The 24,752-nt window shown below is 33.6% G+C and overlaps 6 protein-coding genes across 16 annotated transcripts; 3 read left to right on the top strand and 3 right to left on the bottom strand.

Moving 5' to 3' along the window:
• Positions 1-22: 22 nt before the first annotated feature.
• Y17G7B.3 (hydroxyacylglutathione hydrolase) lies at positions 23-3,856 on the bottom strand. Its single transcript, NM_064155.7, has 3 exons — positions 3,707-3,856; positions 2,535-2,705; positions 23-1,517 (listed from the first exon to the last, which is right to left on the bottom strand). The coding sequence occupies exons 1-3, from the start codon at positions 3,842-3,844 to the stop codon at positions 1,044-1,046; spliced, it is 783 nt and encodes a 260-aa protein (NP_496556.1). The 5' UTR covers positions 3,845-3,856; the 3' UTR covers positions 23-1,043.
• ash-2 lies at positions 3,830-13,042 on the bottom strand. Of its 5 annotated transcripts, NR_138517.1 has the most exons (11): positions 12,335-13,042; positions 12,160-12,252; positions 11,784-12,114; positions 10,626-10,846; positions 9,757-9,870; positions 9,415-9,466; positions 7,961-8,223; positions 6,789-6,901; positions 5,660-5,860; positions 5,374-5,464; positions 3,908-4,650 (listed from the first exon to the last, which is right to left on the bottom strand). NR_138517.1 is itself a non-coding variant. In NM_064154.3 (10 exons), exons 1-10 carry the CDS (start codon positions 12,403-12,405, stop codon positions 4,430-4,432), a joined length of 1,713 nt encoding a protein of 570 aa, NP_496555.1. In that variant the 5' UTR covers positions 12,406-12,417; the 3' UTR covers positions 3,830-4,429. The 5 variants fall into 5 exon arrangements, 4 of the variants coding, with proteins under 4 accessions (NP_496555.1, NP_001317781.1, NP_001360415.1 ...); NM_064154.3 differs by lacking the exon at positions 9,415-9,466 and having other exon boundaries at positions 3,830-4,650; positions 11,784-12,108; positions 12,335-12,417; NM_001330962.4 differs by lacking the exon at positions 9,415-9,466 and having other exon boundaries at positions 3,838-4,650; positions 9,757-9,879; positions 11,784-12,108; positions 12,335-12,416.
• Positions 13,043-13,201: 159 nt separating this feature from the next.
• nosr-1 (BZIP domain-containing protein) lies at positions 13,202-15,102 on the top strand (the record flags this gene model as incomplete). Of its 3 annotated transcripts, NM_001393207.1 has the most annotated exons (3): positions 13,222-13,597; positions 13,776-13,832; positions 13,958-15,102. In NM_001393207.1, 3 exons carry the CDS (start codon positions 13,337-13,339, stop codon positions 14,444-14,446), a joined length of 807 nt encoding a protein of 268 aa, NP_001379482.1. The 3 variants fall into 3 exon arrangements, with proteins under 3 accessions (NP_001379323.1, NP_001379482.1, NP_001122651.1); NM_001393206.1 differs by lacking the exon at positions 13,776-13,832 and having other exon boundaries at positions 13,202-13,597; NM_001129179.3 differs by lacking the exon at positions 13,776-13,832 and having other exon boundaries at positions 13,337-13,597; positions 13,958-14,446.
• Positions 15,103-15,218: 116 nt separating this feature from the next.
• On the top strand, positions 15,219-17,697 carry Y17G7B.21. 2 transcript variants are annotated; one of them, NM_001306594.4, is made up of 4 exons: positions 15,219-15,461; positions 15,518-15,594; positions 15,675-15,782; positions 15,962-17,697. In NM_001306594.4, exons 1-4 carry the CDS (start codon positions 15,236-15,238, stop codon positions 15,983-15,985), a joined length of 435 nt encoding a protein of 144 aa, NP_001293523.1. In that variant the 5' UTR covers positions 15,219-15,235; the 3' UTR covers positions 15,986-17,697. The 2 variants fall into 2 exon arrangements, with proteins under 2 accessions (NP_001293523.1, NP_001367036.1); NM_001381620.2 differs by having other exon boundaries at positions 15,221-15,461; positions 16,659-17,692.
• A 1,450-nt stretch (positions 17,698-19,147) lies between these two features.
• On the top strand, positions 19,148-20,567 carry acbp-6 (ACB domain-containing protein). The gene is made up of 3 exons (NM_064151.6): positions 19,148-19,237; positions 20,143-20,284; positions 20,338-20,567. The coding sequence occupies exons 1-3, from the start codon at positions 19,214-19,216 to the stop codon at positions 20,517-20,519; spliced, it is 348 nt and encodes a 115-aa protein (NP_496552.1). The 5' UTR covers positions 19,148-19,213; the 3' UTR covers positions 20,520-20,567.
• Positions 20,533-24,243, bottom strand: mex-1 (C3H1-type domain-containing protein; the record flags this gene model as incomplete). 4 transcript variants are annotated; one of them, NM_001404252.1, is made up of 6 exons in its annotated part: positions 20,533-21,168; positions 22,034-22,150; positions 22,193-22,699; positions 23,491-23,829; positions 23,886-24,037; positions 24,093-24,243. In NM_001404252.1, the coding sequence occupies 6 exons, from the start codon at positions 24,229-24,231 to the stop codon at positions 20,929-20,931; spliced, it is 1,494 nt and encodes a 497-aa protein (NP_001391110.1). The 4 variants fall into 4 exon arrangements, with proteins under 4 accessions (NP_001391110.1, NP_001254325.1, NP_001391129.1 ...); NM_001267396.4 differs by having other exon boundaries at positions 20,550-21,168; positions 22,034-22,141; NM_001404254.1 differs by lacking the exons at positions 23,491-23,829; positions 23,886-24,037; positions 24,093-24,243 and having other exon boundaries at positions 20,929-21,168; positions 22,193-22,504.
• Between the last annotated feature and the right edge of the window lie 509 nt (positions 24,244-24,752).

Genomic DNA, 24,752 nt, shown 5'->3' with positions numbered 1-24,752 from the left:
TTGAAAACTGAATTAACAAAATTTGTACCAAAAAAAATCGGAAAAAAATGAATAAGCATAAATTTATAGACATTTTAGCAGGAAAATAGAAATTAAAACCGGAATGAAATCACATAAAATCAAATCAATTTACAATAAAAATGCCGATTTTTATACAATTTTTTTTAGCAATTTAGATTTCGTAGTTTAGAAAAAATTCAGAATTTTTTTTTCGAAAAAAAAAACAACTTTTTTTTGGTTCGATTTTATAAAGAAAGTTCACAACAAAAAAAAACCAAAATTTGTTTGAAAAAAATAAAAATCATCGAAATTCGATTTTTGTAAAATTTCTCAAAAAAAATCCGTAATTAATTCAAAAATTCTCAATTCGTTTAAAATTTAAATTGTGGAAGTTTTTCCGAAAACAAAAATTCCGAAAAATGCCAATTTTTTGAAAAATTTCGCTTTTTTGGAAATTTTACTTTCGTAATTTTAGAATTTTGTTCGTTTCCATAATTAAAATTTCATTGAAAATCATTTAAATTCTTTTTTTTTTCAAAAAATCTGTAATTAATTCTAAAAATTCTCCCAGATTGTGGAACTTTCCAAAAACCAAAAAGAAAGTTTTTTATTCGAAATTAAGATATTTTTTCTAAATTAAAACAAAATAATTTTTTGATTTCAAAAAATTGTCATTTTTTAATTTAGAAAAATTTAAAACGAATAGAGTATTTTTTGAATTAATTATTTAATTTCGGATTTTTTTTTAAATTCGATCGAATTCAGATGATTTTTAATCAAATTTCAGTTTTTTTTTCCAATTTTGTACATTTTCTGAATTAAAAAATAGTAAAATTCCTCAAATGTTCATTGAAATTTCGAAAAAAAAAATTCTGAAAAAAATTCTTTTGCTAATTTTTTCCATAAATACAAATTACAAAATTTCTTTTAAAAAACACTTTTTCTTGTTTTTTTTTTTAATTTTTTTTCCAAAATTTAGATAATTTTACAATGAAAAAAGCTTAAATTTTCAAGAAAATTATATTAAAAAACCAAAAAAAAAATTAGAATTTATTCTTCATTTCTCTCAATTTGGCCATTCCCACGACCGCATCGCATGTCCCAATCGATTTTTGAATTTCCTCAGATTCCCGTACCCTCATAAATGGATTCGTTGCTTTTTCCTCAGCTACAGTACTCGGAACCGTAAATCCACCCTGCTCAATTTGTCGTTGAGCCCACTCGAGCTTCTGAGCAGCTTTCTCGTTGCCAGGTTCCACGTGGCACGCGAATTTCAGGTTGGCGACAGTGTACTCGTGTCCCGGAAATATTTGGGTCTCGACTGGAAGATTTTTGAGAATTTCGTTGAGTGCCACGTCCATTTGTGGTGCCGTGCCCTCGAAGAACCGCCCACAACCGGCGATGAATAGGGTGTCACCGGTGAAAACGACTCCAGGGGAAGTGGAATCTGCGGCAGGATTTGTGATGTGGTAGCAGATGTGACCGGATGTGTGACATGGAGTGGATAGACATTTTATCTGGAAATTTTAGGAATTTATTAGAGAAAAAAAGGATTTTTAAATACTTTTTAAAGGTTTTTTTTCGGATTTTTTTGGATTTTTTTTTGTTCGATTTTTTTTTTAATTTTGGATTTTTTTTGTTTGATTTTGCAAGAATTTTTTGAGGATTTTTCGGATTTTTTAATACTTTTCAAAATTTTTTTCGGATTTTTTGAAATAATTTTTTTGGATTTTTAAATACTTTTTAAAGGATTTTTTTTTGGATTTTTTAAAAAATTTTTTCGAGGATTTTTTGGGACTTGTTTTGGAGTTTTTTTGGATTTTTAAATAATTTTAAAAATACACCTTTTTTCTGTTTTGGAATATTTTTTTGAAATTATTTAGGGTTTTTTTTTTGGATTTTTAATAATTTTCAAAGGATTTTTTTGTTAGATTTTAAAAGAATTTATTTTGTTGGTTTTTTTAAAGAATTTTTTTTGGAATTTGGAATTTTCTTTTGAATTTATTTAAGAAATTTTTTTGAATATTAAAAAAAATTGCAATAATTAATTGCAATAAAATTTGCACAATTTCAATCATTGTGTCATTTTTGTAAAACAATTTTTGAAAAAAACCGCAATTTTTGATTTTTGTTGAAAATATCTGATTTTAAAACATTTTTTCACGAGAAAATATTCAGAAATTCAAGAAGATAAGGTTTTTTTTTAAACTGGAATTTAAGAAAAACTGCAGCGATTTTTTAGAAAAAAGTTAAAATCTGCAATTTTTTCCGTTTTTTTTGCTGAAAACTGCTAATAAATTTTTTGAATAAAAAATTCCAATTTTTTTATTATACCAACAAAAAATCGATTTTTTTTTTGTAGAAAAAGGGTTGAATTTTCAAAAAATTTTCAGCAACTTCTGGAAACCCCAAGTTTTTTTATTATTTCAAAAAATTAAAATTTCATGCTAGGTCTTCTAAAAAAACCAATATTAAAATTTTGGAACAAAAAAAATTTAATTTTTTTTTCAAAAATCAAATTTCAAAAAAATAACCTGAAGCCCAGCGAACTCTGCCATATCACCATGCTTCACGTGCCGATCCATTGCCGGAATCCTTGAATCTCCACCGAGAATCATGACATTCGGGAATTGACGACGAAATCCTTCATTTCCACCACAATGATCATAGTGGTGATGGGTGGTTAGTACTGCTGTTATATCGATCTGTAGGAGAAAACAAATTAATTATTGACAAAATTTTTATGGCGAATAAAAACTGTTTAAAATGGAAAGTGAATAATGGGAAAAAAATCATTTTTTGGAAATTTTTTTTAATTGAAAGTATTTTTATTTTATTTTTAAATAAAAAAAAATTCTATTAACCCTATATATGCTCCTGATACCGAATATCGATCTAAAAATATTCAAAAAAATTTCCCTGATTTTATATTAATTTTTAAAAATCCGAAAATCCATTGGTTTGTTAATTTCAAACTACAAATTTTGAATGATAACTGTGCCGCAGGTGTGTGGATTTACGAGATTAATATTTTTAATTCATTTTTATTTAATTTTCATACCAATTTTCCCGATTTTTCTATTTTTTCGTTATTTTACATTGAAATTTCTTGTGAGCTCCATGAATTTTTTATTGATAGAAACAAATAAAATTACATGAAGTATTATATTTTCAGATATTTCATTTAAATTTTATTTATTTTTATCAATAAAGTAATAAATTAATGGAAATCACAAAAATTTCAATGTAAAACAACGAGAAAACGAGAAAAATCGGGAAAATTGGTATGAAAATTAAATAAAAATTAATTAAAAATATTAATCTCGTAAATCCACACCTGCGGCACGGTAATCAGTCAAAATTTGTCGTTTGAATTTAACAAATCAATGGATTTTCGAATTTTAAAAATTAATAAAAAATCAGGGAATTTTGTGGAATTTTTTCACATTTATATTCGGTATCAGGAGATTAAATAAGGACTATAAAAATTTTTCAAAAGAAAACAGTTTTTTAAATAAAGCAGTTTAACAGCATTTTTCAAGTTAAAATTATTTTTAGAATTGAAAAAATTGAATTTTTTACGTAATTTTACTACAAAATTGGGCAATTTTAAACTAAAATTACCAAATTTAAAAAAAAATAAATTTTCGAAGCAATTCGCGATTAGATAATTTACTTTCTAATTTTTCCATTTAAAAAAATTCACATTTTCCTTATCAGCAAGCTCTTTATAATCCTCCTCATTCACCAAATCCACCAAAAGAGCCGCTCGTGCTTCTGAGCTCTTCTTCACAATATACATAAAATTGTCGGCTCTGCGGAGCAGTGATTTCACGTAAACCATACTTTTATTCGGCTGGAAAAGATGGAAAATTAGGTGTTTTTGAACAAAAAATTTGACTTTTTAGGCTCCACCCATTTATTGGTCATTTTTGAGTTTTTAAAATGGTTTTCAGTGTGAAAATATTCTCAGGATGATCTACAACCAAAAATACATTTTTTTTTGAAAAAGAAATAGAATTTTCAGAAATTTGTATTTATAAAATCAAGTAGGTTTGCTAGTGGGGATATTCTGAAAAAAAAGTGTACAAAAAACGAGTTGGCGGGAAATTCAAAAATTGAACATTAGAGATTAATCGGGAGAGTAGCAAAAAAAATTAATTAAATACGGAGAAAAATGTTAGAATTTCCATGGAAAATGGGAGCTCATAAGGGATTTTTTGGGGAAAAATCGAGAAAAATGACAAAAAAAGGGTTTTTTAAGGAAAATTTGGCACATTGCCAGGAATAATATTAGTTGAAAAAAGAAATAGGAAAATGTCTGAAAAATCGAAAAAAAATCAGATTTTTTTGAAAATTTGCACACAAATTTTGGTAATTCACAGGAGAAAAAAAATTCCAAATAAAATTGAATTTTCAGCCAATTTTCTCAAATTTCTTGTTTAATTTCTTTCTTGATATCCTTCACGTCATCATCGTCCTCTCGTTTTACACGCGGCGGATGGTCCAAATTCACTTCTTTTGACACCAAATACAGCATATCCGAAAGAGTTTGTTCGTGTTGCTGCTCGTCGGCTCTCGCGTGGATTCCGGTGGCACCACGTGGCAGATTACGGAATTTAGGGCCGAGATTCATGGTGGCTGTGGCAGCTGGAAATTAATTGTGTTTTTTTTTTGAAATTTTTTTCAAATAAAAATTTTTTAATTTTTCAAGAAATAAATTTTTTTTTTCTAAAAAATTCTGACAAAATTCAAATTTTATGTGTAATTTTGTATTTTTCAATTTTTTTAAAATTTTGTTAAAAGGAACTACAAAAAATATTTTTTATTTATTCTTCCCCTATTTTTTATTGGCAAAAATATTATTTTTCCTGAAAAAATTAGTTTTTTTTTGTGTAATTTTGTTTTTCTAAATTTTTTAGATTAAAAAATAAATACAAAAAAAATTGATAGTTGCTCAACAAAAAATTGGAAAAAATGTTTTTTAAATTAAATTTTTCAAAAATTCGGGAAAGTCGAAAATACCGTTCAAAAATTAAAATTTTTCTGAAAAAATTCGCCAATATTTAAATTTTTTTGTTCAAAAATATATTTCAAAAATATTGATTTTTTTTCAAATTTTTGTGAATATTTTTCAATAAATTTAATTTTTTCTTCGGATTTTGTCAAAAGTTTCAAATTTTTCAAAAAATTATGTTTTTTTTTCTCAAAATTTAAATTTTTTTGGGGGAATCACTTTTTTTTCTGCATTTTTAGAAATTTTCATTAAAAAATATGTGCAAAATTTTTTTAAACGTTTTAAGTGAAATTTTTCAATCAAAACGTACTTTTTCTCAATTTTTATCTAATTTTTTATTTAAAAAAAAAACTAACATTTAAATATGGAAATCGACGGGTAATAGGCGCCGGCGTAGATATTCTCATATGCTTTTCCGCACGATTTTCCATTGTGGAAGAACTCGATCTGTAAAAAATTGGGTTTTCCATTTTTTTAAATTAATTTTTAAAGACGTTTTTTTGGTTACAGTGCAAAGAAAAATTCGAAAATTTTTTTTTTTTTTTGAAATTCAAAATTTTTCTCATTTTTATTTGAATTTTGAACGATTTTTGGGCCATTTTCCGTAATTTTCCGTCCAAATTTCCCCCTACAAAAACTCACATAGCTTCCAGGCATTTCCACCAGAGTCTTTGCAATATCTGCGGACTCCTCTTGGACTTCAAAGAAATAATTCGCTTTAAATGATATCAAATTGAAGCCTTTGTGTGATACTGGAAGATACTTTTCCGATGGCAAATTTGCCGGAATCTGCAGTTTTTTGTCCACTGGAAGATGGATTAGACAGCCGAGAACGTCGCCTTGCTGCAAAAAAATGTATTTATTTTTTTTTTGTGAAATTAGCAGGGAAAAATCAGAAAAACTGCTGATCCTGAATATCAATGTGAAAAAAATCAAAAAAATTTTCCTAATTTTATATTAATTATTTAAAATCCAAAAATCCATTGATTTGTTAAATTCAAACGACAAATTTTGGCTTATAACGTGTCGCAGGTGTGTGGATTTACGAGATTAATATTTTTAATTCATTTTTATTTAATTTTCATACCGATTTTCCTGATTTTCTCTTTTTTTCGTTGTTTCACATTGAAATTCTTGTGAGTTCCATTAATTTATAGCTTTTTATTTATGAAAGCAAATAAAATTACATAAAATATTCAACCTTCTGCTGGAAATGGAATATTTCATGTTTTCAGTAATTTCATTTGTTTTCATCAACAAAAAGTCATAAATTAGAGAAAATCAATAAAATTTCAATGTAAGACAACAAAAAAACGAGAAAATCAGGAAAATTGGTATGAAAATTTTAAAAAAATGAATTAAAAATATAAATCTCGTAAATCCACACACCTGCGGCACGGTAATCAGTCAAAATTTGTCGTTTGAATTTAAAAAACCAATGGATTTTTGGATTTTAAAAAATTAATATAAAATCAGGGAAATTTTTCGATTTTTTTTCGCATTGATATTCGGTATCAGAAGCCTCCTTTTAAAATCTAACTTTTTTCAAGCATTTTTATGTTTTTTTTAAATCAATATAAGCAAAATTAGATTAAAAAAAAAAATCAATTTTCTGAACATTTTTTTTTCGATTTTTCGACTTTCCAGAGAATCGAAAAATCGAACATTTTATGTTAATTTTTTTTTAATTCTAGAAATTTTACAAGTTGTGAAGAACCCTATTAATTTTTTTTTCTAAAAAAATTAATTTTTTCCCCAAAAGTTACCTTACCTTAAAACCTCCAAAATGATACTTTTTTCCTTTTGCCTCATGAAATTTCGTTCCGTGTTTCGATCGCCATCCATATGAGAATTTGTTGTATCCAACACATGCTTGCAGGGATGCTTTGTTTAAACAAAAATTAATAAATATTTCAAGTTCAAGTTTGTCTTTTTCCAATTTTTTAATTTGAAAAAAAAAATCAATTTTTCAATAATTTCTGGTCATTTCTCTAATTTTTAAAGGGAATTTGATTTTCTTGTCAAAATCGGGACTTTTTTTGTAAAAGCAATTGTTTTCCAAAAATTTTCGGTTTTTTTGTCTAAAAAATTCAAATTTCCAAAAATTTCCCGTCAATTTTTTTTTGAAAAATGTTTCTATTTTTCTCTCATGAAAATTAAAAAAAAATTCCAATTTAACTTTTTTTTGTCATTTTTTTGGCAAAATAACAAATTTCTACAGTTTTTCAATAAGTTTGCATTGAAAATCACTCTTTTTTTACATTTCGTTCGTACTTTTCTATTTTTTTTTTGAATTTTTAGAAAAAAAGAATACAAAAAAGTATTTTTTCGTGATTTTTCAAACGAAATCTTTTTTTTCATTATTAGAAGCAAAAATTCGAGGCACCACGTTTTGAAGATCTGTTCAAAAAGAAGATCTACCAAAAGAAGATCTACATTTTCAGTATCACCGTGCCAACTGCGGTTTTCTCGATTAAAAACGAAACAACGATGCTCCGATGTTACGCGTCGCGTCTAGTTTAGCGTTCAGAAAGATTTTTTTTTGAAATTTTCTTCTAGAAGAAACGCTTAACGACACGCGACGCGTAACACCGGAACATCGTTGTTTCGTTTTTCATCGAGAAAACCGCAGTTGGCACGGTGCCAGATACTGAAAATGTAGATCTTGTTTTCGTAGATCTTGTTTTTGAACAGATCTTCAAAACGTGGTGCCTCTATTTTTCCGAATATTTTTCGAACGAAATTTTTTTTTCATTATTAGAAGCAAAAAATTTTTAACCAAAAATTGGTTTAAAAATTCGAATTTTCAGTAATTTCTCTATTTTCACAAATTTTTCAATTTTTTCCACATTTTTCGATATTTTTTTGTCGAAAAACGTCTCTATTTTTTTGGGATTTTCTCTATTTTTTTTCTAAATATTCTCAAAAATCTCTGCTTCTCACCATAAGACTGACTCCATCCAATACGAATATGTGAATCATCAGGTTGATCATCAAAATTAACTTCGAAATACCATGTTCCTTTAGATACACCATGACTTGCACGTGCCATTGAATATCCTTCAAATCCAGTTATTGAATTTCCATTAATCGATAATTGAAATGCACGATCATTTGATGATACATTTACTGTTGGATTTAATAGTTCTCGATAATGAAATGATGGTATCACATACGCTGATGATTGATTTTGATTCCATGCTGGGCTGCAAAAAATACAAATATATGAAATTCCTTGAAATTTTGGATTTTTTATTAGAGATTTTAAAAAATTAATATAAAATCAGGGAATTTTTTTGGATAATTTCCACGTTAATATTCGGTATTAGGAGCATAAATAGGGTCTATAGAAACGTTCAAATTTTCAAAAAAAAATTAATAGAAGGGCTGCAGTTTTTGAGATTTTGGCATTTTCCACCTAATTTAACTTGAAGGCGAAGTTCGGAAAATGAGAATTTTACTTCAAAATGCTCAAACTATTCCCAAATGCCGAATTACCACAAAATAAAAACGAAAAAAAAAGCATTAAGTTTGGAAAAAATGCAGCTGCCTTTGATGAAATTTCAACTCTCGCTAATTCCTAATTTGAGTTATCGCGCTTTTCTCCGCGCCGCACTCCGTAGAAGTGCATCAACATTTTCTTCACTTCCGACGCGCTACGTTAATTCTTGTTTTTTATTTTTATTTTTTCGTAATTCCCAATCGAAAAGACGTAACGCGTCGGAAGTGAAGAAAATATCGTTGATGCACTTCTACGGAGTGCGGCGCGGAGAAAAGCGCGATAACTCAAATTAGGAATTAGCGAGAGTTGAAATTTCATCAAAGGCAGCTGCATTTTTTTCAAACTTAATGTTTTTTTTTCGTTTTTATTTTGTGGTTATTCGGCATTTGGGACTAGTTTGAGCATTTTAAAGTAAAATTCTCATTTTCCGAACTCCGCCTTCAAGTTAAATTAGGTGGAAAATGCCAAAATTTCAAAACTGCAGTCCTTATATATATTTTTTTGAAAATTTCCAAAAAATATTTCCAAAGACGCTATTTATGCTCCTGATACCGAATATCAATGTGAAAAATTCCTTAAAAAAATTCCCTGATTTTATATTAATTTTTTAAAATCCAAAAATCCATTGATTTGTTAAATTCAAACGATAAATTTTGAATGATAACTGTGCCGCAGGTGTGTGGATTTACGAGATTTATATTTTTTATTCATTTTTATTCAATTTTCATGCCAATTTTCCCGATTTTTCTCGTTTTTTCTATGTTTTTTTCTCGTGATTTCTATTAATTTATGACTTTATACTACTGATACTGAATAAAACTACATGGAGACGATATTTTATGTAATTTTATTCATTATAATCAATTAAAAAAAATCATAAATTAATGGAAATCACGAAAATTTCAATGTAGAACAACGAAAAAGCGAGAAAAATCGGGAAAATCGGTCTGAAAATTAAATAAAAATGAATTAAAAATATTAATCTCGTAAATCCACACAACTGCGGCACGGTAATCAGTCAAAATTTGTCGTTTGAATTTAACAAATCAATGGATTTTCGGATTTTCAAAAATTAATATAAAATCTGGGGAATTTTGTGGAATTTTTTCACATTTATATTCGGTATCAGGAGCATAAATAGGGGTTTTTTAAAACATTTTTGTCGTTTTCCTCTTTTAAAATCAGATTTCCGGCGATTTTTCAACAATTCCAGACAAATTTTTAAATAAAAACTCACTCTTCCGGTACATTTGGATCGACTTCAGTGAGATAATATCGATAATTGTCCTTACTGAATGGTATATCAATCTGAACACCATTTGGAGCTGCAGTTGATGAATAGTCGGCTGCTCTGGAAGTTCTTAAGAATGGTTAGAGGGGAAAAATCAAAAGATTTCAATTTTTGAACTAATAAAAATAGTTTTTTTTTTCCTGAAAATTCACTCGAAGACTCGAATTTTTTTTAATTGTAAAAGGTTTTTGGGTTTTTTTTACATAAATGTTCTTTAAAAATAATTTTACAAAAATTAAGTTCGAAACGTTTTTTAATATTTAATTTCGCCCCTCAAAATGCAAAATTTTTATAAATTTTTATTGGAAAATTTCCGTTTTTGCGCTAAAAAAATCAAATTTTCCCGAAAATTCACTCGAAAACTCGAATTTTTGGAAATTTTACCCAAAATAGACATTTTTCCGAACAACTTTTTCACTAAAAATCCATTAATACTTAATTTTTGAACAGTTTTCGCAGAAAAAATCCATTTTTTGCATTGAGCACTTTAAAATTTGTTAGAAAATAGCAATTTTTATGTAAAATTGAAAAAAAAAATTCACAACGTTTTTGAAGTGAAATTCTGTTTTTTTTTTCCAAAAATTTGAATTTTTCATGTAAAATTCTCAAAAAACACTTCGGTTTTTTTCTCAAAATTTTTAATTTTTCCGTAGATTTTTGGAATAAAATTCGTCAAGTATCAGGTGAATTCAATAGAAAAAATGGAAAATTTCCTTGCAAAATTAAAAATGGTAAATTGATTTTCATAGAAAAAATTCCGAATTTTTTTTCTTAAAAACTGATATTTTTCTCGATTTTTCACAGAATTTCCGTACAATTTCTGCTTTTTTCCGGTCACCGGAGCCTCGGCGTGCCGGCGTTTCGATGCTCCACGAGTTTTCGGTCCCTCAATCGGTGGAAGCTCAATATGACGTGGCTCACGGTTTTCCCTTTCGATTGGACGTTTTCCGATTAGTTTAACTGCCTCGTGTAGTGGTCCTAGAAGTGATAAATTCTTTTCTGCCAATGCAAATAGATCATCATCGTCGTTGTGTTGCTGCAAAAATATTGAATTTTTATGGCTTCGAAGCAAAAAAGTGAAAATTTCCTTTGTTTCATCCAGAAAAATCCTAGAAAATGTCAATTTTTGATGATTTTTCCGAATTTTTCTTTAAAATTTTTTTTTTGGTGCTATTTGTGGTAAAATCAGCCTAATTTTTGTGACTTTTCAGCCAAAAAAGGCCAATTTTGAGTAATTTTTGACGAAAAATTGTATTTTTTTGTATATTTTAATTTTTTTATTGAAAATGTCAATTTTTTGAAGATTTTTTGCAAATTTTTCTCAAAAAAAAATTGCTTTTGGCGCAATTTGTGGTAAAAATTCAGCCTCTAAACGTTATTTTTTTCAATTTTTGCGACTTTTCTGAAAACATAGCCAATTTTGAGTAATTTTTGATGAAAATTTTTTTTTCTATGAAAATGTCAATTTTTGAAGATTTTTCTGAATAAAGGTGAATTATTAAACGAAAATCCGGCTTTCTTAGTTTTTTTTTGTTGCATTTTTAAAACGATAATAGCGCAATTTTAAAGGAATTTTCCAGGGGAAAATTAAATTTTTTTTAACAATTCAAATATAATGCGCGATTTTTAATTTTTTTTTTTCAAATGAATGTACTTAATTTCCGGCGCATTCTGGAGTTTTTTCGACAAAAATTACACATTTTTAAGTTAAAAATAGTATTTTTACAGTTTCTAGAAAGTAATAATTTTTATTCCATTTCTGACCAACTTTAGGCTTTTTCCGGAGCTTTTTTCGGAAAAATTGAAGGTTTTTTCACTTGAAATGAGTATTGTGTGAAAAAAAAATCGATAATTCCGTGGAAATTGGTCGAAATTTTCACAAAAAATTCACTTTAACCCAATTCATAACTATTTCAGAATTTTTGAAGAAAAATTGGGATTTTTTCAGTTTTTAACGAGTAATCTTCCCGTACCACGAAAATATTCTTCTCTTTGAGCAAAGTTGGCGCCAAATTCTGATGCCATTCCTTTTTCTGCTTGATTGCAGTGAGCATATACCAATTCTCATTCATATATGGCACAATTTCATCTTTCAGACTTAAATATGTAAAATCCTCTGGAACATGCTCAGCCGAGAGCTTTCCGTCGGCTTTAAGCCGCTCGGCGGACAGTGTGGCGAGCACTGTAACACACATTTGCACTAAATCCGCCTTTTTAGCCTTCCAATCTTCGGCCGTCGGCCGGCATTGTTTGCAGGTGAACGTGTAGCAAATCATGAAAGGCACGCCGTTGCTGTTTCTGGAACTTTTTGCGATTTTTGCAGGTTTTTACTGCGGAATTCGGGCTTACAACTCGTGAAACTCTTTTAGACATCGTCCGTGGAACCATTTGAGACACGTCGAGCACACTACTTCCACTGAGCCAAGCTCTCGCTTTCCGTCGCTGGAAAATTTGAATTTAGTGCATTTTTTAATGTTTTTTTTGTAAATAAAATATGATTTTTAAGCAAAAATAAATAATTTACCAGTAGCAGACAGTGGTTGGAGCGGTTTTTGGCGCCGCTTGACGTCCCCGACCTCCTTTTGAGCTTCTCATAGTGCTGAAAATCTAGTTTTTTAGCTTAAAAACTTTAAAAACGCCGAAAATAAAGATTTATTAATTTAATTTAATTTAAAAAATAATAGCAACTCAGAGACCACACAAAACGTGGAGAGTGCAGAGAAAACTGGCATACTGCCAGCAAATTAGATGTGCAGGTTGCTGGACACCTCACGATTGTCTGGGGGAATATCGACTGGCGAATTGTAGATTATGGGTAGAAAATCAATTTATTTTGTATGTAAAACGATAAATTGAATAAAAATATTGAAAAATCAAATAAAAACGTTATTTACATCAAAAATTTGCTTGAAAACTTGGATTTTTTTGCAAAAGTGGGCGGAGCATTAAATCAAGTTTGGATTTAATACGTAAATTAATTTAAATTGTTTAATTCTTTGCACATTACTTGTTAAATATATCATATTTCATTCGATTTTCAATTGATTTTCTAACAGATTCCAATTTTCTTTTAAAATTTCCATTCTCGAAGAAGCCTTCCTCACATCGACCGACTCGTTTTCGAAGAGTGCTTATCGACCGCGACGCGCACGCGTTGCACACATTTTCGAAAAGTTTCGTATAATCGTGTTTCGAAACAATCGCCTCGCCGTCGAATTTCCAATTGTCCAGTGATTTTTGCTGGGATTTTTTGGAATTTTCGCCGACTTTCAGCTATTTTCAGCTAATTTGCACTAATTTCTAGCCAAATATTCAATATATCCTCGTGTTTTTTATCCGAATTCTCTTTCTCTCTGCGTGAAAAAAAAAACTCTTGAAAGAACACAAAATGATGGGAATCAAGACTTTCAGGTCCGAAGAGGAGCGATTGCTCGCACTCTTGGACGAAACACAGGGCCCCTATCCGTTCCTGACTCGCGAGGATCCGGTCATATTTTACAACAACGAGTACGAGAAAGATCTGCTCATGGAGTACAATCTAGAGTTTGACGGTGGTGAGTCGTCGTCATCAAGCACTTCTCACAGAGTGTGCACCGACGAAGAGCCGAGCTTTTTGTCCGTGGAGGAGCCAAAGTTGGAGCCATCTTGGCTAATGTCACCTTCAGAATCCGAGAATCCAGCCTCACCATCACCATACATGCAGGAGCACAAGCCATTGAAGATGTCAACTGCCAGACGTACTCAAAATCCATACTTTAACCCATATTCCAGCGGTCCACTTGTTAAGGTAAGCTATTTAATTTTTTATTTAAAATTTCACACAGGGAGCAGAGGTTTTTATTGATTTTTCATTTTTCAAAAGTATGAAGCCAAAAGTCAATAAAAATCTCTCATCTCCCTGCAAGGGTAAGTTCCCACAGTCCCCCATAAATCTATAACAACCAACTTATTAGCCAACATTTCAGGAGCCGTGTAATAGCAGATCTCGTGGATACAGTACGCATATGGTCTATAGAGACGAAGTAACTAAGTTTGAATGAATGATACATGGGTATTTCGTATTGAATAACCCATTTCTAGGACCCCTGACCCTTTAAAAAAATACATTTTAAATATTGAAAAAAGTGTCTAATTCTTAATTTTTCAGTCACCATCATCAAAACGCGGACGCCCCTCAAAAGTGACGAGCAACTCGAAGATGGCGAACTACGCGAGAAACTACCGTGAGCAGAAGAAGAACGAGATGTCGACACTTCAAATGCACAACTCTGAGCTTGAAGCCGAACTTCGCCTTGCTCGCGAGGAGAACGCCAAGATGAAGAAGGCTCTTGCCAAAGCTTCCGATGAGATCACTCAGCTCAAGAAGGTCATCGACCAGGACTCTCAGATCGCTCGCGTCGTCGCCACAATGGGCTCGGCTCAATCGGCTCCAGGAGCACGTGCGGGAGTTTGTGTTCATGTCGGAGCACTTGGAACCACTGTCGAGGTGTGCAAGCAGTGTGCGGATAACAATCAAATGAGAATGGATAGCAAGTTCACCGATCGACTTGTCGAGGATCTCGGCGGAAATGAGCTGTTTGGCGGCGACTTTTCCGCTTTCGATAGCTATTTGAACGACCCGAGAAGCAGTTATTGAGAAGCAAGCAGATTTATCAAGCTTTTATCAAGCCCCCCAAATTCACACGTGTAGGAATTCAAAGCATTCCCCATTTTCCACCTCTACTTATTTGCAGGAGTTGGGTTTTTGAGCCGAGAGAAAATTAATCATTTAATCAATTTTTCCAGCGATTTTCTTCGAATTTTCAGCGCCCAAAAGCCGAGCTTCAAGTAGTAGTATTAGTACTTATCACCCCTTATTGTCATTCTTTTTCTTCTAGATATCGCCTCTATTTCTCAAGCCAAACGCCACGCCTGGGAGTCACCTGTGTGATGAGGCAGGGCCTATCGCCGAAGAAACAGTGGTTAGTTTTGATCTTTTTGTAGAATCTCTGTTCGGAAATTGTATCTAACTACAGTATACACCCCCCCAACAAAACTACGAAAAATTGTACAGTGCGCGACTATCGGATTCGTTTGGACCCCCCAATACTCTCCAAAAAAAAATTTAAAAGTGGAAAATGCCCAAAAAAAATCGATCGTCGTACTCTTTTTTTTACCAAATGTTTTTTTTTCTTCTTTTGTCTCACCTCCACCCCACCCCGTTATGTTATTCACTTGTATAAGTTGTTATGAGAAAACCTCAAAAAATTGAAAATTTTTCAAAATAATAAAAAAAAAGTTAAATAATTGTTATTACCGTCTTGTTTTTCTTTGTATATTCTTATTTTTGAACTCGTTTCCAACGATTTTTATACCTCGTTTTCTGGGGGATTTCCCGAAAACCCCCCAATCATCTAATCCGAAATTACAGCTACTGAGAAGCCAGATGTCGTCAGCACAAGTCTACGAAATTGTGGTGGAGTACGCGGATAATCATTGCTCGACGATCCCGTCCACCTCTTCCTCAGTGTCACCAAGAACCTCTGGAGCCACCTCACCAACCTCTTCCACCTCCTCCTCCTCAACTGGCTCCGCGAGAAGAGTCCGCAGACTCTCGAAAACTAAGAAATCCGCAACCTTCCGCAGATCGACGGCGCGCAAGCTCTTCAATGGTAAGATATCAAAAAGGATCCCCAACTCAAAAATGCTCAATTCATCCACATTCCAGTCGGTAAAAAATACGCGAAGCGGTTCGCCACTAGCACCTCTTCAGCGGCGTCGAAGTTGCGGCTCGTCAAATTAAAGGTGGTTAAAGTTTTTCTGATATTTCTGCTTAGCGGAGATTCTGGAAAATTCGCGAAAAATAATATTTAAATTCTCTACAGATCGACAAAAAATACCAACAACGGTTAGCGGAGAGCAAGGCCCGAGTTGAGCGTTTTCAAAGAGAAAGGGAAGAGTTGCTCGCGGGCAACAGCCAAGTCGCTATTTTGGTGAGTTGAAGGACCGAATATCTAGCTTAAAAGTGTTGAAAACTGGAATATTACACCAAAATACATAATTTTTGTGGGTTTTTGCCCAATTTTCTAGTTCTTAGCACTTTCTAGCCTTGTAAAATTGGGAAAATTACAATTTGGAGTTTGAAAACAAAAACTATTTCGATATCCTACAGACATTGGCCCTCCAGAAAGTTTAGGCAGAGTGAGAGAAAATGGGAAGCAAACAGTGTGGCCCTGTAAGTACCTGAATTACACTAAAACACCTATCGAAAATCACAATTTTCAGATTCCTTATACCAAAAACCCTGGATAGATGCGTGTTATTACACAGAAATACACATAAAAATCAACAGATAAGCCCCGTATTTTTTGCTAGAGCAGACGACGATTTCAGCAATGGAAATAGCTCAAAAACTGTGGAAAACCTAGGTTTTAGCTATTTTTTCTACCAAAAATCCACTTAAACCCTTTTGAAATCGCGAAATCTGTTTAAAATGTACAAAAAAACGAAAAATTTGCTCAGAAACTGTTTGGTAAACCAATGAGATTTGTGAATATTTGTTCAAAAAACTAATTTAGATCAATTTTCCACAAATATCGTTGGTTTTACCATAGTTTCTGAGCAATTTTTCGCATTTTCAAGATTTTTTAAAAAGATTTCGCGATTTAAAATAGATTTCCGTAGATTTTTTCTAGCAAACTTAGCTAAAATCGAGGTTTTTTTCAGCATTTTCGAGCTATTCCCCACGTTGAAACTCGAAACTCTGCCTTAAAATTGAAATTGTCTTGCATATATAATCCCCACCATATATACTCAAAATTCTATTGAAATTCTAAAAAAATCACGAAATTAATTCATTAATTTTTCAGTGCGAGGAGGTGACGTCAAAAGCCAGATCGCTGCGCGAATCCTATGAACGTCAACGGCCCGTGTTGTATCACGCGGTGCTTTCGGCATATTTAGAACAGGAGGTGGTGTACGAGGATGATGAGGATGATGAGGAGGAGGAGATGGCGGCCGGATTCTATGGAAGAAGCTACTTTTATTGAGATCTTCGGCCATTTTGTTTCTCTGCAAAAATCTTCAAAATCCGTCATTTTAGTCAACGTCTTCAGCTGCTGTGGTGGTCGTTTTTGCCCGTTTTTGCAATTTTCCGTTTTCTTCTTCCTAATGTACTGTAAATAATGGGAAGAAGAGGATGTCTGAAGTATTGCCGGCCAAATTCCCACTTCACGAACACGCCAAATTTACTCTATTTTAGACTGTTTAGCCGTCATATATTTCCCTGTCGTTTTTCTTGTGTTTCTATTATTTTGTTTTTCAAAAGCGGTGCCGCCAGAGTTTTAAAGAACGCCTCCCCCCTTTCCCCCTATCAACCCCCCTCGCCAATCTTTCCCCTGAATACGGGTGTGTTAGTTTACGGGCGAAATTCCTCCCCCAACAATGCTCTCGCTAATTTGCGCTGAACAGTACAATTTTCATTTTGAAAGTCCCCTTTCTAGACGTGTCGATAGGTGAAAATGGTGGGAAAATTCGAAATTTTCGCTATAAAATATACTTTAATACAACATTTTTCTCAGATTTTCAGCTGTTTTTCGAATTTTCACATAACTCCTCCGGAAGTGGTGGGAAAATTTGAAATTCCTACGGAAAATTTGCAATTTTCGCTTCAAAATTTGATTTTAAACTTGAAAAATCTATATTTTCTGATTTTCACACCATTTTCCACCAATCCACACACCCTAAACCATCTCCAAACTTCATATGAAATAGTAAAACGATACGGTCACTTCGTAAAATAATATAACAAATGAGAAGAACAAGTTAGACGAAACGAAAAAAACCCCCAAAAAAACATTAAAATTAAAAATATTGGAAAAAAATGCTTAATAAAATATTAAAAATATATATGAATACTTGTTTTTGTGTGTTTTTTGTTGCAATGTCGGAGCAAAATTTAATAGAAATGGGAGAAGATTTGGAATCTGAAAATCGCGGCGAGTTTCAAATAATAAAGAGATCACACGAGTTCGCCAGATTTTTTAGATTTTTGATCTAAGAAATTGGGATAATTTCTGTTTTTGGTAAGATTTCGTTTTCAGATTTTTCAAAATTCGATTTCCCGGATTTTACCCGCAAAAATTGTTTAGTTTTTCAATTTTTTCAAACTTTCTGGTATTTTCTCGTAAAAAAAGCCTGGATAACCATGAGAAATTTCGCTGAAATTCGAAAATTTACCTAAAAATCGCAATGTTTGCGGAAAAATGTCTGAATTATTCGGTGAAGCGGGAATTCAAAAATAATTACAACTTTGGCTATGGTTTTGGGAAAATTAAAAAATTTAGGAAAAAAATTTGTTTTTTTAGTATTCGGAATACCGTAATCACTTTTGCTAACATTTATTGATAATTTCTTATCATTTGCGGTTTATTTTCTGAATCATCATCATCACGTCATGCAAAATTACCTATCACTTGGAAAAACTGTAAATTTTTAAAAAATTAGGGGGTTTTCAACTTCAAAAATGTATTATCTAGACGCTTCTTTATGAAACATGCACCTTTAAATTCTGATACGGTAGTTAGTCAAGGTTTTCCTAGTTTATTATTACTCAGGTACTAAATTTCGCGACTTTTTGGTCTCGAAACGTTAACGACAAATGTTTGTTTAATGGGAAAAAAACGTTGTGCGCCTTTAAATAGTACTGTAGTTTACAAATTAGATTGCTGACGAATTTCCAAATGTTTTTTTTGTAAAACTATGAAAAAACGATTTTAAACACGTGAAATTGAGAACTACAGTACTCTTTAAAGGCGCACACCTTTTCGCAGTAAACTGTCGTGTCGAGACCAGTGACCTCCCCCCCGTTACCGTATCCTTATCTTAAAGGCGCATACCCCTCTCCTTGTTTTTTTTTGTTCTCATCGTATTTTTTTGACGCGTACGAGCTCGTTGCCAGTCAAAAACTAAATAATTTTTTTGAAATTTCAGAGAAACAACTGGCAAGGAACCCCCTACGCGACTGCAACGACACACCAACGGATAAAAATTATTAATTTCCCCCACTTTTTATTTTACTCAAAAATTATACAAATTCTCACCCAAATTTTTTTCCAAAAACTCACTAAATTTCAATTTTTCACCGTTGAATGCCTTCAAAAATCCATAATATATCGATTTTTTAGCTTTTCTACTGTAAAAACTTTCATGAAACTTATTTAACGAATTTAAATAATTATATTTCTCACAAAATAAACAATTATTTTTCTCAAATTACATATTCATCGAACACACATCTCATATAGGGCCTCCACTCAAATTTCAGGCAATTTCCCTCGAAAATTCGCGAATATTTTAGCCAATTAGGGGGTATAAAAGCGTGTGTGCTCCGCGGGAGCCAACAATAATTCTATCGCCTCCAAAAATGCCGATTTCCGAGCTCGAAAAGGTGAGCTAATTTTCAATTTCAGTCTGGTCAGCAAGTTCGCTTCAATGAGACGCTCATTCCAATGTGAAAACGCGCTCCACGGCAAATTTAAAACGCTCCGCCTTCGAACCATGGGTCTCGTTAGGTATTTGGCGGTAAAATCGTGAATTTGAACTTTTTTTCCGTAGTCACGGATTTCTGGCTTCCCTAGGGAGGGAATTCCCTCGTAAATTGAAATGGAAGATTTTAGGCCGAACTAGGCCATTTTGCCTCGGCCATATCTGGGGTAGATTTACGGCGCGTTGCGTGTCGCGTCGCGGCTCGGTTTTAGTTGTAAAAATAAATGTATTTGTCCGTGTTGAGTACACGACACTTTTCCACGCGTTGACGATTGTCAATGGAGCGCGAAAAATGCATTGAGGAAGCCCAGAACACTGATTTTGTTAAATCCAGAAAAATGAAATCGACGTGAAAACGCGCTCGGCGGCTAATTTGAAACGCTCCGCCCCCGAATTATGGGTCTTGTTTAGGTATGGCGTCCAAATTTGGCGGTAAAATCGTAAATTCAAACATTTTTCCTATATATTCCGTAGTTTTTGAGAACGCTGCAAAATTCTCGAAAACGTTCGAAATTTTTCACCAAATACCTATTACGGGACCATGAGATCATGAGAATGCCTACTTCTCTGGCGGCAAATATCTCGTAGCGAAGGGACCTGCGTCTCTCTTCGCCATATGCTCTCTCGCTGCCGCGGCCTGCCAATATTTTCGCGCCAGTAATAGGCATTCTCATGATCTCATGGTCCCGTAATAACGAGACCCATGATTCGCGGCCGTTTACGCCCCATAATAGTAAAAGATGCAAGCGCGCTCCACCGAATTTTTCGAGGATTCAATAATAACAATCAAATTCCCAATTCCCTCAGAAATGGACCGGGCTAACTTTTGAAATTGCCGCCGAGGAGATGCGTCGGCTCAAGTCCGAGCCAACCGATCGAGAGCGGCTGAAACTCTACGCATTGTACAAACAGGCTCTCCATGGGGACATTCCAAATGAGGATGTGTATCGTAAGGGTCTCGAATGGAAAATAATCCAAAATCTAACATTCTATATTTTTCAGCAGTTCCCGCCGGTGACGAGGTCGGCAGGAAAAAATATGCCGCCTGGAAATCGCAGAAAGGCGCGAATTCGGAGAAATGCCGCGCGGACTACGTGGCAATCGCCGAGGAAATGATCAAAAAATACGGGCGGAACATTGTCCGTTGCAAGTGGAACAGTGAAGTTTGGTCTGTGGATTATTGATTGATTTTGAGTATTTTTTTGTTTTTGAATAAAAATTCAAATCTCTTCATATTTGTTCTTGGCGTTCTGGGTCGGTGGGTATCGTGGCGAGACACCGATAGAGAGAGTGAGATAGACTAGAGAGAGAGATAGAGAAATGGGGAATGTTTGGGGGGAAACGGTAGAGATCACAAAATAACTTTTTACAATCATTATCAAAATAAATATGGCTCAGATTGGCCGGGGGGTGGGACACAAAAATACAAAATATGGACATTTTTTTGGTGGTGTGGGGGGAAAATTATGATATGACATGAAAATTTGGAGGGGATTTTTTGTTCTTGTTGTAAGAGATTTTGGACTGGGACAATTTGTGAGAATTTGGCAGATTTTTAGGTAGGTAGGTAGGGGGTGGACGGAGGAATCCAGATTATCTCGAATAATGATCTTCGTGAGCATCGTCGTCTTCACCGCCCATCGATGATTCCTCTTGGATCATTGTCATTTTCCCGAAAATCTTCTCGTACCACGGCTGTTCTTGGACTGGAGATGATGTGCTGGTGGTCGTGGTGGAAGGGATTTGATGAGCTGGCAGAATCGCCGATGACGTCATATTCAGATGAGAACCGTCGACGAGCAGTGTATCCTCCTCGCGAATCAGTGAAAGATCCTGAAACAAAATTTGTATGGAGGGGGACCAATCAGCGATTCGCACCGCCCATTTTTCAACCAATCAAATGAAATGGGCGGAGTTTATTTGAAGTAGATTTTTCATTGTTCAGGGATTTTTTTGTGGTTTTTTTTGGAAAGAACAGCGAGAATGGGGGATTTTCTCTAAAATTCAAAATGGAACTGCTAAACCAATCAGCGTCCTCGAGCTCCGCCCACTTTTTGTGATTGGTTGAAAAGTGGGCGGAGCGAATCGCTGATTGGTCGCAGTTCTCATTTTGGAAGGAATTTCGCCAAAATTTAAAAAAATCGGGTTTTTAAAAAATAATTTTCATTTTTTTTCGTGGTTTCCCTGAAAAATAGCTAGAACGGGAATTTTGCTTCTTTTTTTAATCCAAAAATAGTATAAATTCATTAAAAACCACAAAAAGGAACTGCAAAACCAATCAGCGTCTTCGAGCACCGCCCACTACATCTGATTGGTTGAAAAGTGGGCGGTGCGAATCGCTGATTGGTCGCAGTTCTCATTTTGAAGGGAATTTCGCCAAAATTGAAAAATCTGGTTTTAAAGTAGAATTTTACATTCTTTGCCGATTTTTTTGGTGGTTTCTCTAAAAAAAGCGAGAATGGGGGTTTTTCTCTAAAAAATTCGGAAAAAAAACTACAAAAAATGAAAAAGATTCGTAAAAAGAGATTTAAATTGATATTTAAACTTTGAAGAGAACTGCCAAACCAATCAGCTCCGCCCACTATATATGATTGGTTGAAAAGTGGGCGGTGTGAATCGCTGATTGGTCGCATTGAAAAATCGCATTTTTTGTGTTTTTTTCATAATTAGAAGCAATTGTTCAGCGGGGATGCCGTACCCTTTTCGGTAGAACCGTCGCCCGTTCCTTCTTGACAACTCCAGTCTGATTACGCTCGACGTGCTCCTCGTTGGCGCGGATCATGGCTCCATAGGTGCGAATGTTCTCCTGAAAATTCTCAAAACTTGACGGTTTTATCCGGGAAAAAGGCGGACTAACTGGTTTTCCGAACATTTTCCCGCTTGCCATAGAAGCTTCATAGTCGGCCTGATCAATGAGAGAGCTCAGTGGACCGGTGGATGGTGGTGCCGGAATATGACGACGTTGATGATGATGATGATGATAATGATGATTGTCAGACCTTTTAGGTCCGTCACCAGTTGCCATTTCAATATTGACAACTTGCATCGATGGATAGACAATCTTCGGAGCTGGTGTCTGCTGCTGCTGCTGCTGCTGCTGCTCACTACCAAGATGCTCGAATTGATGATGAAGCCGGCGGCGAGGAGCACTGTATCCACTATCCGACATATCGTGGAAATTGTTGAATGGTGGCCGACGATAGCGTTGTTGGTACTGCTGCTGCTGCTGATGTTGTCGATGGTGAAGCTCACTCAGATCCTCCACTTGGGATGATGATTCGTCGGGATTGGTGATCTCGTCGTCGCGAGCCGGTGAGATCTCGCCTTCTTGAAGAGCACGGTTGTACTCGCTCAGTGGAAGACCCTGCAAGAATTTTTTTTTAATTAAAAATTAAAAATTCCTATGGAAATCTACTAGATTTTGAATATTTTTCGGGAAAAATTAGGAAATCTGCGCTGAAAATGACTCAAATTTTGATTTTTTCAATTAAAAAATAGCGAGAAAACAGAACATTTGAAAAATTTCACTAAAAAATCAATGGGTTTGGCAGCTCTATTTCTATAAAATGAATAGGAATTTGAAGATTTTTAACGAAAAATCAGAAAAATCCGACTGGAAATGACGAAATTTTTGTCTTTTTTGGTGAAAATAACCTAAAATTTGTGAAAAAAAAAGAATTAATCGCGATTTTCAACGAATTTCAGCTCGAATTTTTATGAAATTTTTAGGAAATGCAAGATTTCCCACAAAACTAGGGGCAAAATTCAGTGAAAATGGCGAAAAATTTGTGGAAAATTGAACTGAACGCGACTTTTAACAGTTTAACGAAAAATCTGAAAGTTACAATGTGTTTCACACAAAACGAGGATTATAAACTGACTTCAGCTCAAAATTTCCATGAAATTACTTAGAATTTGATGATTTTTAACGAAAATTTGAAAATCTAACTGAAAATGACCAAATTTTGATCTTTTTCACTGAAAATAACCAAAATTTGTAAAGATTTCGCAATTTTCAACGAATTTCAGCTCAAAATTTCGACGAAATTAGTAAGAATTTGAAGATTTTAAACAAAAAAACCTAATATAAAAACCTAAGAAAATAATGCTATTTTATTCATTTATGAGAATTCCTGCAATCTCAAATGTTCCAACCTTCTTCAGCTTATGAATAAACTGGCATCGTGGTCCATAGGGACACTGTCCAAAGTTGGAAAACTTGTCGCACAGCTGCGTCTTGTACTTTGGATGCGCCTTGCCACGTGGCTGCGACGGCATCCTCAGCTCGTTCTCGCCGTGAGCAAACCGGCAAGCTTCGCCGTACGGGCAGGAGCCTGAGCGCTTAAAAGCGTCACAAAGTGCCGTCTTGAATGCTTCTTCCTTGCGCTTCTGACGCTGAACCGACTCTCGTTCGTCATCAGTCATAGTCTCCCATTGAGCGGAATGACGGCGATATTGCGATGAGGAAGAGGACCGATGCATGTTGTTGAATGACTGAAAAATATTAGATTTTTATATTTTTTGAATTTAATAATTCAAATTTCTCCTACGTCATCGGACACAGAGATATTCTTGTTGGTGGCTCTGCGATATGGCATGCTTCCAGCCTCAATTGGCTCCTCCAACATTAGCTTATCCATTTCGGGAATCGCGGCCGCCAGCGACGGAATGAGGTTCCTGTGGGGAAGCATCGGGGGAAATCCTAAAATTAATTTTTAATTTTATTCGATTTATCCTTCAGAAGCTAAAGAAAATACCATGTTGATACATATTCTTTTGTGGTTGGAAGCCTAGAAACGTTTGTTGAGCCAACGCGAGAAGAGCCGGGTCGCATGGAGCATTCATGAAGTACGGCGTCTGCTTTTGTTGGTGATGCTCTCCATTTGAAGATTGCATCCTTCTCCTTTCCTGAAATTAATTAATTTGGTGGAAAATCGACGAAAAATCATGTTTTATTGAGGAATTGAGGAACAAAATCGTTAAAAAAAGGTGTAAATTGAATTAAACTGAATTTTTGGGCAAAATCTCCGCAAAAAATGAAGAAAAATGAGCGAAATTCGCGCCATTTACCTCAAAATCCAAAATTTCCCGCTCCACGGGCTACGGTAGTCGTGGTGAGACCCTGCAACAACTTTTGTGGCTGCGTCTTTGAACCGTAACTTTTTGATTCATTTTTATTATTCTTCTTTGTTTTCGGACAGTTTCCTTGTTTATTTGTTCGGTTTTTGATGTCGAAAACTCTAGAAAACAAGAATATAAATTGAAACTCTTCGAGACACAATCTATTTTCAGATTTTTCGCATGTCTGAAAGCTTCTTTCCATTTTTTTTTCGTTTCTTTTCCCCCGTCTATCATGAAAAATTCTCTGAAAAAAAAACTAAATCCGGTTTCCAATCTTTCGAAATTTTTTATTTGCC

This window comes from Caenorhabditis elegans, chromosome II, assembly GCF_000002985.6.
Source record: "Caenorhabditis elegans chromosome II".
In the NCBI taxonomy this organism is placed as follows: Eukaryota; Metazoa; Nematoda; class Chromadorea; order Rhabditida; family Rhabditidae; genus Caenorhabditis; species Caenorhabditis elegans.
This window is presented reverse-complemented; position numbering and strand designations above follow the sequence as displayed.

Coding starts and splice junctions, on each gene's coding strand:
- Y17G7B.3 (NM_064155.7), bottom strand. CDS start 3,844: ATGGTTTACGTGAAATCACTGCTCCGCAGAGCCGACAATTTTATGTAT. Junction 2,706..3,706: donor AGCTTGCTGATAAGGAAAAT/GTGAATTTTTTT, acceptor TTTCTCCTACAG/ATCGATATAACAGCAGTACT. Junction 1,518..2,534: donor CAGAGTTCGCTGGGCTTCAG/GTTATTTTTTTG, acceptor TAAAATTTCCAG/ATAAAATGTCTATCCACTCC.
- ash-2 (NM_001373798.2), bottom strand. CDS start 12,405: ATGAGAAGCTCAAAAGGAGGTCGGGGACGTCAAGCGGCGCCAAAAACC. Junction 9,880..10,625: donor ACCGGAAAAAAGCAGAAATT/GTACGGAAATTC, acceptor ACCATTCTTAAG/AACTTCCAGAGCAGCCGACT. Junction 5,465..5,659: donor TGGAAATGCCTGGAAGCTAT/GTGAGTTTTTGT, acceptor AATTTTTTACAG/ATCGAGTTCTTCCACAATGG.
- Y17G7B.21 (NM_001381620.2), top strand. CDS start 15,236: ATGTCGTCAGCACAAGTCTACGAAATTGTGGTGGAGTACGCGGATAAT. Junction 15,462..15,517: donor GGCGCGCAAGCTCTTCAATG/GTAAGATATCAA, acceptor TCCACATTCCAG/TCGGTAAAAAATACGCGAAG. Junction 15,595..15,674: donor TGCGGCTCGTCAAATTAAAG/GTGGTTAAAGTT, acceptor AATTCTCTACAG/ATCGACAAAAAATACCAACA.
- acbp-6 (NM_064151.6), top strand. CDS start 19,214: ATGCCGATTTCCGAGCTCGAAAAG. Junction 19,238..20,142: donor CGATTTCCGAGCTCGAAAAG/GTGAGCTAATTT, acceptor CAATTCCCTCAG/AAATGGACCGGGCTAACTTT. Junction 20,285..20,337: donor TCCAAATGAGGATGTGTATC/GTAAGGGTCTCG, acceptor TATATTTTTCAG/CAGTTCCCGCCGGTGACGAG.